Consider the following 14941-nt stretch of genomic DNA (forward strand, 5'->3'; position numbering starts at 1 on the left):
ACTAGGAGTGCACTGCCATTCATTTGTTATCTGATCTCAGTGATTGATGATTATCATGAATTCCAATTTAGCAGTGTCTTGTTTTTTGGTGTATGTTCATCGCAGGCATTCTCTAGTCATTTATCATATTTGGTGTCCTTTGCATATTCTAGAGTATTTAAGTGTGAAGTTTCTTTGTTGTTCAATCAGCCAATAAATTTTGAAGAAAGAACATTGTGTATTGATCGTCAAGTGCAAGAGGTTGCAGAAGTTAGAGAGTGTGTATTCAGACATTATTATTTAATAAAAGGATTATTTTTGGTGTGGATAGGTTTTTCACCCTCAAGTGGATGGTTTTCTCAGGATAAATCTTTGTGCGTGTTTGTCCTTGTGATTGTTTTAAGAAATCTGCTCTCTGCTTCTGCTATTCTGGTTCAAAATTTAACATGGTATCAGAGTGGATTTAAGTGAAGATCCAAAATTGGAATTATTCAAGCAGCAAAATATTATTTTCTTATCTTCTAGATTGATTATTTCAGGTTTCAAAATAGTGAATAGGCTCCAAGTTGAAAATAGGCTGGATTGTGAATCAAATTTCACATCATGGAAATTCAGAGTCCTTATTTCACTAAAAAAAATGATCTTCTAAACTATGTGAAGAATGATGTGGCTAAGCCAACCGATGATACCAAGAAAGCCCAATAGAGGAAGATAAACATTACGGTAAGAAAGATATCAACTGATTCTGCAAAGGATCATCGTGTGCCTATTATATCCAAGTTGAATTCAGCTAAAGAAATGTTTTAAGAATCTTAAAACAAGGTATGAATTCAGCTAAAGAAATGTTTTGAGAATTTTAAAAGCAGGTATGAATTCAACAATACCAAAATAGCTCTGGTCTTCATATGTCAGCTCCTTCGTATTAAAATGGCTAGAGGAGAATCAGTTATCTCCTTCTTCATGAAGATTGCAGAATTGAAAGATCATTAGTGACAATGGAGATTCAATTGAAGATAAAGACCTGGTTATATTGCCTATGAATGGTCTCCCTCATTCTTGGGAGTCTTTTCTTCAAGGCATTAGTGGAAGACATGAATTACCCAAGTTTGATCGTCTTGGAGCTGATTGCATTTAAGAGGATTGCAGATTAAAAGAGAGCAAAAATGGACGAAAAATCTCATAATGAAGATCATGTCCTTGTTGCTCAAACATTTATAAGGAAAAGAAGAACAGAAAATTTCAACAGGAATAGAGACAGAAATTCAGATTCAGCTCCTAACCCAAAGAAGAAGGATCTCTCTAGAATTCAATGTTGCAGATGTGACAAGTATGGTCACTTTGCCAAAGATTGTTTAACAAGGCCATAATATGTTGTGGCAAATGTTGAAAATGCTCTTCACCTCATAAAGAATCCAGTGACAATTCAGAGGGATTTTTTTTTATCTCAGCCCTTCGAAGCCATGTTCCAATTGATAGTTGTGCTTCATGTCATATTATAGGATACAGAGAGCATCTTTCTAACTTGGTGGAAAAGGATACTCATTTGAAACTAATACTAGGTGATGATGCTTGTTATTCAGTGAAAGGTGGTGGAACTACTACTTTTCATCTAGATTCAAACATCCTTCTTCATCTGAGTGATGTCTTGTTTGTTCCAAGAATCAAGAGAAATCTGATTTCAATTTCAGCATTGGAAAACAAAGGATATCAAGTTGTGTTTGTTGAAGGTAAACTGATTGCATAGAAGACAAATGCTAGCATTAAGACTGCTCAAGAAAATTGGTGTTCATCAAGAGAGTTCCTATAGAATTTTTGTTCGTTCTACTCACGCTTTAGCTCATGATTTTATCAGTACAAGTGAGTTGTAACATAAAAGATTTGCTCACTTAAATTTCAGAACTCTTGCTTCCATGGAAAAGATGACTGTTGGTCTTCCCATGATTAATCAAAAGCATGATGGTTTTTGTGAACGTTGTGCTCTAGGTAAGAATGTTAAAGGTCCTCTTCACAATAGCGAGAGTAGAACAAAAGAGATTTCAGATCTGATTTATAAGGACCTATATATGTTGCATCTTTGAGTAATTTTTGGTACTGTGTGATTTTTGACTTCATGTAAGTCCTGGATTTATTTCTTGAAATTTAAGGAATCTAGTGAAGTGCTTTCTAAACTCAAGGAATTCAAACTCAAGTTGAGAATATGTATGAAAAAAGGATCAAAGTTTCAAGATCAGATAATGGAGGGGAATATATTTCTGGTGCCTTTCAAAATTTCTCTATCGAAGCAGGGATCAAGAGGGAGTTTTGTGTTCCATATAGCCCACAACAAAGTAGAGCTGCAAAATGAAAGAATAGATCCATTGGAGTGGTAGGGAAAATAATGATTCGTGATTAGAATCTGCAAACCTTTCTTTAGGCAGAAGCTTGCAAAATGGTTGTTAATGTTCAGAATCAAAGTCCATGTCAAATTTTGGATAATATGATTCCTAGAGAGGCCTTCACAGGTATTAAACATGAGGTTAGTCATTTCAGAATTTTTCAGGTGTGCTATCTACATTCATGTGCCTAAAGATAAAAGATCAAAAGCAAACCTTCAAAAAGGAAAGGTATTTTTGTTGGCTATAGTAAGTCTTCTAAAGCCTACAGAATTTATATTCAAGGACAAAATATTTTGCAATTGGCAGGGATGAATCATTATAGGAAGAAGTAGCTCTCAAAAGATTAAAGGGGTCTTCCATGGAGATAGATAAAGAAGAGACATTTCAAGATATGGACGTTTTTGCTCTTCATTCTCCTTCTGAATTCAGAAGAAGTCTACTAAATTAGAAGAATCTATTGATCCAGTTAATCTCATAGAACCATCAAATGGACCAGGTAATGTCTCATTAGATAGAAATAGACCTTTTTGGGCAAGACATATTATGCAGGAGGCTGAAAGTATGCAGCTCCGCATGGCAGCTTCAAAGAATGAAAGAGACCACATAAGTTTTCAGGTTATGCTGCATTAATGAGCCATATCATTGAGTCCGAGCCTTCAAGTTTTGAGGAGGCATTGAATCAGCAAGTATGGAGAGATTTTATGACTGAAGAGTATCAATCTATCATCAAGTATGATGTTTGGGATGTTCCTAGGCCTAAAGAAAAAACAATTGTATCTTCTAAGAGGTTGTTCAAAATTAAGCATGTATCTGATGGGAGCATTGAAAAGTATAAAGCTGGACTTTTGGCAAGAGACTTCTCTCAAAAGGAAGGTTTAGATTAGAAGGAGACCTTTGCTGCTATAGCTCAGTATACTTCTATCAGAAATGTCATTGCTATTGCAGCAATTAAAGGCTGGAAATTACATCAAATGGATGCAAAGAAGGCAGCATTTCTTAATGGTGTGGTTGAATAAAAGGTATGTATTGAACAACTAGATGGTTTTGTGAATCATGGGAAGGAATCTCATGTATGCAGATTAAAAAGGGCCTTGTATGGCCTTAAGCAAGTACTGCGTGCATGGTATGAGAGGATTGACCAATACTTGTTGAGCCTAGGATTCTCCAAGAATAATGTAGATCCAAATCTTTACTTCAAAGTAATTGATGATAAAGCTTTAATTCTAGTTCCTTATGTTGATGATTTATTTCTTACTGGGGCAGATAATCTCATTGTCAAATGTAAAAAAGATTTAACTTTTGAATTATGGGATGAAAGATTTTGGTCTTGTGTATTGCTTTCTAAGACTAGAAATGTGGCAAAGGCCTAATGAGATTATTCTGAGTCAAGTGAAATACTCTATAGACATTTTGAAGAAATTTAATATGTTGGATTGCAAGTCCATGTCAACATCTATGGAAACAAATTTGAAAACTTTACATGAATGTGCAGCCTGTTCATATTTAGTAGACCCCGCCATGTAGAGACAATCGATTGGATCAATGATGTATCTAGTTAATACTAGACCTGATATTTGTTGTGTTGTTAACACTCTTTGTCAATTCATGTGTTAGCCTAGACAAATTCATTTTGCTGCGACAAAGCATATATTAACATATTTGTGTGGTACTGTGGGATATGATCTGAAATAAAATTCTTCTGAAGATCTGAAGTTACAGGATTTTTCTGATTCTGATTGGGTCAGGCGTATATATGACAAGAAGAGTACTTTCGGTTCTTGTTTCAACTTAGGCTCTACTATGATTTTTTAGTGCAAAAGGAAACAATCATGTGTGGTTCAAAGAACAACAGAAGCTGCATATATTGCAGTTTGTGTGGCAGCTCAAGAAGCAGCGTTGTTTCAAAAGCTTCTTGCAGGACTGTTTGGGCAGACTTTAGAACCAACTGTGACTCATTGTGATAATCAAAGTTGTGTGAAGCTTTCTGTTAATCTAGTATTTCATGATAAAACCAAACATGTAGAGATTAAATATCATTATTTAAGAGATATTGTTCAAGAAAAGCAATTCAACTCAAGTACATTTGTACTGATGAGCAAACAGCTAACATTCTCAATTTCTCACCAAGTCACTTTCTACAGTAAAGTTTTCATATTTTCAAGATAAGCTTACTATTGTAGAGAATGTTGCTCTTGCTAAGAGAGGGTCTCAACATTAATGATCTTTGTTTCTTGCTAGTGATGCATTTTTCCCTAGATGGAGAAATTTGAGGTGAAAGCCATAGTTTATTGCTCTTTCCACCCATAGGAGTAGCAAAGTGTATATCATGTTGAATGACTCCATGACAATATCACTTTGAGTGACTTCGTGATGAGATCTTCTATTTACATTTTTTTTCACACATGGGAGTAGCCATGGTGAACATCATGTTGATAGACCCCATGATGTTATCACATTGAGAGATTCTATGATAATTTTTTTGTTTTCTCACAACTGGGTGCAGCCATTAAAATAATCATATAGAGAGATTCTGTGACGAGATTTTTTGCAAAGATATCTCCTTTGCTAAGAGGAAGTGTTGAAATTCAGTAGCTACAGGAGCTATCTTCTTAACTGTGATGGTTGTTTCTACCTGCATTTCTCATCTACATCAGTGTTTAATGGTTTGAGCTTCGTACACTCACATAACTACTTGTAATTGAAGAACCACATGTATATGTGGTTATTGAGTCAGACATATCATTTGTAACATCATCGTTTTTTTATATTCAAGAGTCACGTCTTTTGGGACGACTGTTGAAGACGATGGAGAATCTTCAACTCCAGCTTATGAAATGACACTTCATTGGTACTGTTGCTTGTTCATGTTTGTGGTAGTCAAACTTCAAAAGGTTCTTCATTCTTGTTTATGGGTACTCTAGGAATCACTATACCTTCCAATCATATGTGAATCTGGAGTGTGTTGCCATTCATTTGTGTTCTGAATCTCAGTGATTGATGATTATCATAAATTCCATTTTAGCTGTGTTGTTTTTTGTGTATGTTCATTGCAGGTATTCTATGGTCATTATCATGTGTAATTGATTCAGTTTGTTGTGATCGTTTGTCAAGGATATTAATGTTTATAGTTTCCATTGTTCCTTAAACATATTTGGCGCCCTTTGCATAATTTCAAATATTAAGTGTGAAGTTTCTTTATTGTTCAGTCAGTCCATAAATTTTAAAGAGAGATCGTTGTTTTTTATTCCTCAAGCGCATGTAGTTGCAAAAGTTAGAGAGTGTATGTATTCAAGCATTCTAATAAAAAGATTATTTTTGGTGTGGCTAGGTTTTCCACCCTCAAGTGGAGGGTTTTCCCCAGGATAAATCTTTGTGCCTATTTGTTCTTGTGTTTGTTTTAAGATAATTGCTCTTTGTTTATGCTATTCTAGTTCAAAATTTAACATGCTATAGGTTGCAGAGACCCAGTTTGCTAACACAATCATCTTAAGGCAGCTCATGAAAGTTAAAGTGGCACTTTGTAATATGGTGATCAGCAAAATTGAGAGGGCAAAAAGAAAAAAGGCAATGGATATTATATGACTCGTGGTGGGATTCTGTGGAGTATCTCCTTAGATCCCGTTGAATTTGTAGGATCGCTGCAAACATACTAAGCACTGCCATCATATTTGGTTATGTGTTCCAAATGCAACATCGTCTTAGATTTAAATTGAGAATAGCTAATGATTAGACATGTCCCTTCATGGGACATGTCTATTTGGTAATCAAAAAATTAATATAATATATTTCTCTCATATAGTTGTATCTCAATTATATCTCATATAATTATATATATGTTTAGCTGATAGAAGCTATCAAACATCAACAGATCCATCGAGCCCATTGCGAGCATAATTCACTACACTGACATGGATAAGTCTTGCATTGGACATGTGTTGATGGCATCAATTCAATTCTTGGAAGATAATGGTAATCATAAATGCAAAAGAGCCAAACCATGAGGAGACTTTCTTCAAACAATCGCAAGCAATTGTTGTAGAAAGATTGAACAAGATGACAAGTCCACTATATTTTTTTGCCCATTCATTGACTCCAAAATACTATAGCAAATAGTTTCTTGATGTACCAAGACAGCTTCCACCATATAGAGATTTAGAAGGGGCAAATGGGTACAAGATAGAATTTGAAAGACTCTTTCTAGATGACGACAAGCAAGATTAGATCCAGATGAGTTCATAGAGTTTATAAATGCAAAAGGTCTAAGTATTGACACTCTGTCATCAATTTAAGAAGGATGCTCATACTTGGTGATACCTCCATGGCCAACACCTCCAATTGTTGCAGCCCATCACAATCAAAATTATATCACAAATACATTTTATTTTTATTCGTTGTTTTCATAAGTTATTGGTAATTTAATAACTTCAATAATTTAATACTATACTTTGTCTTGTCTCCATAGGTTGCTAGTTCATCTACATTAGAAGGAAAATAGTGCACCTATTCTTTCATCGCCTTAGTAAAGAACAATAGATTGAAATCAAAAAAGCAAAGTGTCCTTTCACACAAGCAAAATGAATACATAAAGGGGAGTTTAAGATGTGGATACCAATCTAGATACTAGAATAATATTGTATTATTTACCTCATAATGCTCATTTAGGTCAATGTATGTGGTCACTTAATGTGTCTTTAGATGTATGTGGTCACATGATGCATCTAGTCAGATATTTTTGTATATTTCCATTTCAATTCTCAGTTAAAAAGTGTTTCTTTAAAAGATGTAGTCTTTGTATTTCCTTATTTAAGGAGCCTTTTTCTCCTTTACAATTAACTTTGTTTAATCAATCAATTTCCATTTCATGGTATCAGAGCCCATAGGTTAGTTTTTGTAGTTTCATACCTCAAATTAAATTCCAAAAGTAATTTCTAATGAAAATTGTCTAGAATCCTAGAAATTTTTAGAAGTTCTTTTCTTGATTCAAAAACAAGAGTTTTTTAAACTGTTTATCTCTAAAGTATTTCATTGCAGATTTTTAAGGTTTTCTACCAAGCGCAAGATCTCAAAATTTGTGTTTTTAGAGGATTTGTTTGTTGTGTTTGAGGATTTATGTATTTGCTCATGGAGGGCATTTTATTATTTTCCACAAAACAAATGGACGAGGGGTTTCCTAAATCTTTTCCACAAGAAATAATGGATCGAGGGTTTGTTGATTTTTTTTCCCACAAAAATTGTGGATGGAGGACTTGTTGATTTTTTCCCTACAAAAAATCAAGGAGGGTTTTTAGCCTTTGGAAAAAAATTTAAATAAAAAATCAAGGGTTTTCCCTGCTTTTTTTCAAAATGAAGGTTTTCAACAATTTTTCCACAAAATCGTAGCTTTCCATATATGACAAAATGTTTTGACTTTTGACAATTTTTTCAACAAAAAAAAAACACGGTTTCTTATAGAGTGATTTGTGGCACACTTAGGTTTTAAGGCCAAATGTTGTTCCTACAAATGTTACTAAAGTTTTCTAGTGTTTGTGGATGTTGCTGATTTTTGCAACTTTTACCAAAATTGTTATTTTTTTAAGTTATCCAATTTTTTGAAGCTTAGTGCAGCATCTCTAGAGAAAGGGAGGGAAAGCTCTGTTACCAAACATCATGTTGCAAGCATTGTGATAAACTTGATAATATAAGAAGTTCTGCAACACTAGGGAGGGCCTCAACAGTAAGCTCATGTTGCAGAGTGTTTTTATCATAGTTGAAAAACTCGTCAAAACCAAAAACTTACCAAGGTCTGGAAAAAAAATCAGGAAACACTCGACTAGATTTTGGCAAAAAACACAGGAACTTAAAAATTGCTTAAATTTAATTAGAAATGCATTTATTCCTTTGCAAAACTCAATAAGAAGATGCATCCAATGAGCAAATAAATGAGAACACAAAAGAAACAAGCTGAGTCTAGGTATAGTTAAATGCAAAGTGGGTACAAAATCGCATTCTCAAGAGGAATGCTAATGGCTAGAAGCAAAATAGTAAATAGTTTTGTAAAACTAAAAGTAAATACATCATTACGATTACATCTTCCTCTTCCCATCTCTAGTAAAAAAAAATTAAGGGAGAGGTAGGGCTAGGGGGTTTAGTCCTAGAAGTTTGCACTAGGCATGACTGTGCCTCCTAGCTCAATATGTTTGACTCACGTTAAGTCTCATCCTCCATCCTCGATGTAGCTTTGCCTCTAGCTTTTCCTAGCACTTGCACTTACTCCTCATCTAACTAATTCTCCTCAATGTCATCCGGTGTGAAACCAAATCCACCCCCCTTATCCTCCATAGCTTGCCTCTCAAAATCATTGACGTCAAACTCTATAAGCAATGGAGATTACTCTTGTAATTTCCAATCATTGTAAGTACCTATATCACTTAAATCCATGAAAATCAGTTTGCAAGTGTTTGGAAGAGCATTTTCGCCCCTCTCAGAAAAATATAAATGAAGAAATGATGAAATGAAATTTATTTGCACCCTTTTTTGCCTTTAAAACCTATTTAGAAGCTGCAGCCATTTTTTTGAACAAGAACTCCCCAAGTTTTTGAACAAAATCTAACTGAGTTTCCAAAAACTCAGCGAATACTCAGACAATTTATCCCAAAAAATTGAGTTTTCGGTGTCAGTAAAAGTTGCAGAAACTCTCCGGCATAAAATCTCAGAGGGTTTTTACAACTCTCCTAGTACTCAGCCAATAGTCCATCTATGGTTTTGATGACAAGGGGGCAGCCTTCTATGTACTCATGGCCAAGTGACGAATAGATTTCGTACCATTAAGAGAGGGTATTAGACTAATACTTCGTTATTTACCTCATAATAGCCACTTAAGTCACTTAATGTATCTAGTTAATTAATGTATCTAGTCACTTAATGTATCTGGTCAGTTGATATATCTAGTCAATTAATATATTATATTTCTATTTCAGATCTTAGTTAACAAATGTTTCTTTTAAAAAATCACCTTCGTATTTCCTTATTTAAGGAGCCTTTCTCACCTTTGTATTTCCTTATTTACAGAGACTTTCTCACCTTTGTAACTAACTTCATTCAACCCATCAATTATCATTTCACCAAAGCATACAGACTTGGACACTTCCACTTCTCAACTTGCAGTTGGTACATTTGAGGACTTGCAAAGTGAGAATGTTATTGCTGCAACTGATCCCATTGGCATCGGCACTGCTTATCAATCAACTAATGCCACTGAAGAAGAAGAATAAGATTTAGATAATTCATTTGATGACTGAAACCTAGAATAAAATTCCAATTGTTGAAAGTTGAAACAATGATACTTGAACTCAGTAGTATTAATTTAATATTTTGGTGTTGATATGATGCTACGCTAGACAAGTTAAGAGTGTTTTTGTTGTTTATATGATACTATGTGACATTCTAATCTTATTTCATGCTTCTAGGCTGCATATATATGTATGTATGTTTTTGTACTAACCAACCCAAACCCACTTCAAAATTTTGCCATACCAGCAAACTGGTTCTTCAAACCCAAACCAGAAACTTAGTTCATTATAGAAAAATCACAATAAAATACCAAAAGCTGCAAGTTTCAACAGAGAAATGACAAATACATAGAAAATATGGAGCTCTTCATGTAAGAAAGAGTTAGTAAAATTACATTTAAACAAAACATCATTCTGGCCATTTTAATTTATTTTTTTTTTAAAGAGATAAATAGGAGTATTCAGGCATCCAAACCAGCACCTCAAGGCATCAAACACAAATAAACAAAAAAAACTAGTTGTATGGAATAAAACTAAGACATATGCTGTAACCAAAAAAGCAAGAGGAACTAGAGATATAATAGGAACCTGAAAAGCACCTTCTCAGAAATAAATTAGCGAAGGCTGGGTGAATAAAAATGACATTGATGTTTCTTTCACAGTTTCATTAAGTGTGTCGTCCATCACAGACTTTATTTCAGAACCACCCAACAAGAACCACATACCATAATCAAATGAGAGAGACAAAATACCTCTGTTCTTCCTGGCATTATAGGTTTTCCAGCAAGCAGCTCTGCAAGTATGCACCCTGTGCTCCATAAGTCCACAGCAACTCCATATTCAGTGGCACCCAGTAAAAGTTCTGGAGGCCGATACCAGAGCGTTACAACACGGCTTGTCAAGGGCTGCCTTTGATCAGGGTGAAAGAAAGTAGCCAATCCAAAATCAGCTATCTTTAGAACACCCCCATTGTCAATTAAAAGATTTGAACCCTTAATATCACGATGAAGTACACCACGACCATGGCAGTGATCAAGCCCATGGAGCAATTGTTGCATATAACATTTCACCTGTTAAAGTCCAGTTAGTTCCAAGTTCATTTTAAGCATACAAATAGTGCAGGATTCTTCTCCCTGTTTACAACCAACAGTACTCCAAGAAAGCCAGGAATGTTGCCAAAGTACCACGTCTATACGTCTATTGTAAAGAAATGAAATTTCTGCCTTGGCCATTCATTTGAGGCACAGTCAAATAACTGTTACAATGTAAAATGGCAACAGAAAAATATATTTGGAGATAATCAGATAAATACAACAATATACACAAGTGGTGAGAAATGGAGATAATTAGATGATCTCAAAACAACTAATATGAATGCCAATCGATTTGAGAAGTAGTTAATAACCTGTGGTTCAGTGAACTTAATTCCTGGGCACGCAGCAAGTCCAGCAAGATCATGTTCCATGTATTCAAACACAAGATACAAACTGCATGACATTCGTGAAGTAACCAATCCCTCCAACTTTACCACATTTGGATGATCAAGTCTACGTAAAACCTGTATCTCTCTTGCCATAAAGCGCACACTTTCAGGCTCCAAATTGTCAAACCGCACCTTCTTTAATGCAACAATTTTTCCAGTGTCAAGATCGCGTGCCTTATACACATTGCTGTAAGTTCCTTGTCCAATCTGCATAAGAAAAAACTGTATATCGATAAATTTTATTTTAATTTGACGATTAGAACTATATGTATTATGTATAGTTAATAGCCTAAGCTAATGTTTGCCTAAAGTGGAAATATGAACTTGAAATTCAAAGTTTTGCACTATAAGGGTTCCTGCAGTTAAAACTAAGACATGTTTTGGACCAAGTAGGGCCTAAAAAAATTATTGAGACTAAGCGGCAGTCTTCTCTTTGAAAAACTCATTTGACCATTACCTAAAAGCTCAAAATTTAGTAGAGTTGAAGCTGATAAATGATGTAGCTTTTATATAAACTATTATAACTATAACTAGATAAATTTAATATGCCATGTACACAGTTTAGCATACTATATAAGCCATATAAAAGCTTTATAAATCTGAGAAAAAATCAGATTAAATCCGCGAATTGCTGTGGACCCAGATATTTGCCTTTCCCCAAAATTTCCAAGATAAGAAACAAAAAATATTTTGTGATATTGCTATCAGGATTTAACTGTGTGATTTTTTAGTCAAACTCATTGACCCATGTTTCATGAGTAGTGATTCAACACGAATCCATCTCTCATGAGAATAAATGGAACACTTAGCACTCTCTGGATCTAGGTGATGCTCACAGGGGTAACGCTCGGGCTGGAGTAGTGCTGGGATGGGTGACCTCCTGGGAAGTGCCAGTGCTTCACCCCTGTGAGCATCACCTAGATCCAATGAGTGCTAAGTGTTCCATTTATTCTCATGAGAGATGGATTCATGTTGAATCACTATTCATGAAACATGGGTCAATGAGTTTGACTCAAAAATCACACAGTTAAATCTTGATAGAAATATTACAATTTGACTTGCTGTGGAAATTATCTCCTACTTATCAAAAAATATTTTATAAAACCATGGAGTATCCCTGACAGAATATGCTCAATCCTGTTCAATCTCTTTACTTCTATCTAGAAAATGCAACCCAATTGATGCTATGGATGAACAATAACATGAAATTGTATTGAAGAACCAACTGCAGATTTCGTGCAATGCAGTTTTCGTGCAAAGTGGGCTTAACCTTGGAGGAAGCTCCGTGCTTATGTGCACTTGACCTGGAGTAGTATTGGTATGGGCGACCTCCCAAGAAGTCCCCGTGCTTCACCTTCATGACTGTGAGCATCACCTGGATGCAATGAGTGGTAAGTGTTCCATTCACTCTAATCAGAGATGGATTCTTGTGTGAGCCACAACTTTTGAAACGTGGGTCAATGAGTTTGACTCAAAAACTACAGTTGAATCCTGATAGCAATATCACATTAAGGATAAGAGTCAACAGGTGAAGTCTGCAACCTATCCTGCTACATTAATAGACCTTAATTACAAGGTTCGGACTTCAGTGTACGTACATATATTCTGAAGATTTGATACTTGAGCTACAAATAATGAGAATAGAGAAGCAAACCTTCTTGTAAAGCATAAACTTAGACACCCAACAAATAAATAGAGGTCCAGACACCACATTTTCAACACGCCAAACACCTAGGTGTTAATAGTGAGAACCTTTGACATCCCCAAGGTGATGATAAGCTTAGAATCACCTTTTAATAGAGTACTACCATGATGTAAGGACCTGTATAGAAGTTGAAATGAAATAAAATTCCTAGACCACCAATTACTAGATAGAACAGAATGCCCAATATTATTAACAAATCACATAGAATAGACAAAATTTAATATCATTCCTGAGTAAATTCTACATAATCTTTTTCAAAAGAAACAATGTAGCCTCAAAACCGCAATACAAAAATGTTGCTAATGATATCATACATTGCAAGGTAGAAATGTTGGTTATGCCTAAGTTTGAAACACATGAATTGCAGAAAGAGAAACCTCATTGCATGCATTCTTATTTTCCAATATCAATTGACGCACCCAAACAAGAAAATTGTGAATTTTAGTAAATATCAACAAAATGTCTAGGCCTTGTAGCAATGCAAACTTCTTTCCTCTGGAACCTCTTTAATGCATGGTGCAACCTAGGATGTGTTTCTGGAAGCATCCATATGAGTTATGCTTACTTGATTATATACACAAAGTCTGCATGGTCTAGCAGGCAATGTAGCACTTTTGGTATGATTCAACTTCCTGAATGGTGATCTCCAAAAGCTAAACTATTAAGATTTGATACAGTTAATTATTAATAAGGCGAAGGTCAGCACCTTACGATATGTTTCCCGGAGCATCCAGTAGAAACGTTGCTAATTTTCCTTATTCTAAAACTATCTGCACTTATTTAGAGTGATGTAGATATTTGAACTCAATCAACCCAGTCGAAGACATTTCTAATTATATCTAGTTGATTCTACAAAATGTGAATCGACATTTAGCAATGTAGATGTTGAACTCCTCACAACTGATGCAGTTCTGATTTTATTTGGGAGGTTTGACAAATGCTGCAATGCATGATATGTATAATATTGCATTTCCTATCAAGCAACAAGTGTTGTGTTATTGTGAGTAAAAAGGATAAAAGAAATGGACATACAAAACGGGAGAATCCAAATTGACCTTATCAAGCTTCTCAAATGAATCAGCCCGACGAGGAATCCATCCCTTGATGGCTTCACCTGCAACAGCAGTGAGCCATGCTGGCCATCCGGCAGCAACCTGTTCCCCTTCCGTGTGTCTTGGTGGATTCCCCAGCCTGAGGTTCGAATTGGTATTGGAAATAATATCCACCGGCTGCCTCTGATGGTGTGGATGCCGATGCTGCTGCTGTTGCTGTTGATGCTGCAGCTGATGCCGCTGTTTTTCACCATCATCTGCCAGCAGAGAAACCGGCGCAACGCCGTTGGCGACCATACTCTTATACTTGGCCTTGTGATCCCTCTCCTGTCCACTGCCATCCCTTTCATTAACTTCATCCCTTCCTGCAGGCGCCACCAGTCGGCGGGCAGTCGGGGATCGACTGATGAAAGAAGACGAACCCCTCTTCTCTGCAGGACTCTCCGACCTGCCTCGGGGCTTTCCACACACGGTTCCCATGATAACAATAATTTCAAAAACAATGACCCCAAATCTTTTCCGCTGCTGGACCACTTCTTTTTCAAATTACTCAGTAATTATATAGATCTTTATTTGGCAACTCCCTGTATAAAGTTACGACATTGCATCCTTTAATGATTTGCTTCTATTATGTTTTTTCTGCATAGCTACAGCTCCGCCTAAATTATGTTGCTTCTGACTCCTGACTCCTTGACTCCTTTAGTGTACCGGCTTCTAATCCTGTCGCGTCAACGTAAAACATGCTCCGGAAAAGCCAAGTTCTAAAACGGAAACCAAACCCTGTCTTCTAATTTTAAAAAAATGAAGAACAAAACTTACATTCAAAGATCCGTGGCCAATCAAGACGACTAAAGAAGCAAGCTAACAATGAAGAATCAGGATCTCAGAATAGCGTGCGAATCCATCTACTGAAAAACCCTTCGTAATTGAAAACGAGCGCTGGACAAAGTATAAACCCTACCACAACCTTTAACTTCCTGCTCATTGCTTCTTCTCGAGTAAGTAGAGCAAGAGAAGAACCGCGCTTCAAGAACAAAACCCTCATTTTCTTTCATTCGGCGCGCCCCACGAAACCAATG

The 14941-nt window shown here is 35.7% G+C and overlaps 1 protein-coding gene across 1 annotated transcript in view; it reads right to left on the minus strand.

Annotated features, from left to right (window-relative positions):
- Nucleotides 1-14388, minus strand: part of LOC149552591 (putative serine/threonine-protein kinase At1g54610) — a 52173-nt gene extending 37785 nt beyond the window's left edge. Inside the window, exons 1-3 of the mRNA XM_089788189.1 lie at nucleotides 13866-14388; nucleotides 11028-11312; nucleotides 10375-10692 (exon numbers count right to left, since the gene is read on the minus strand). Coding sequence (XP_089644315.1) covers nucleotides 10375-10692; nucleotides 11028-11312; nucleotides 13866-14342 — 1080 coding nt within the window. The 5' untranslated portion in view covers nucleotides 14343-14388. The remainder of the gene's footprint in view (nucleotides 1-10374; nucleotides 10693-11027; nucleotides 11313-13865) is intronic.
- Nucleotides 14389-14941: the final 553 nt, after the last annotated feature.

The sequence above is a fragment of the Cupressus sempervirens genome, chromosome 6 (genome assembly GCF_028749045.1).
Source record: "Cupressus sempervirens isolate cs-2001-9-10 chromosome 6, ASM2874904v1, whole genome shotgun sequence".
In the NCBI taxonomy this organism is placed as follows: Eukaryota; Viridiplantae; Streptophyta; class Pinopsida; order Cupressales; family Cupressaceae; genus Cupressus; species Cupressus sempervirens.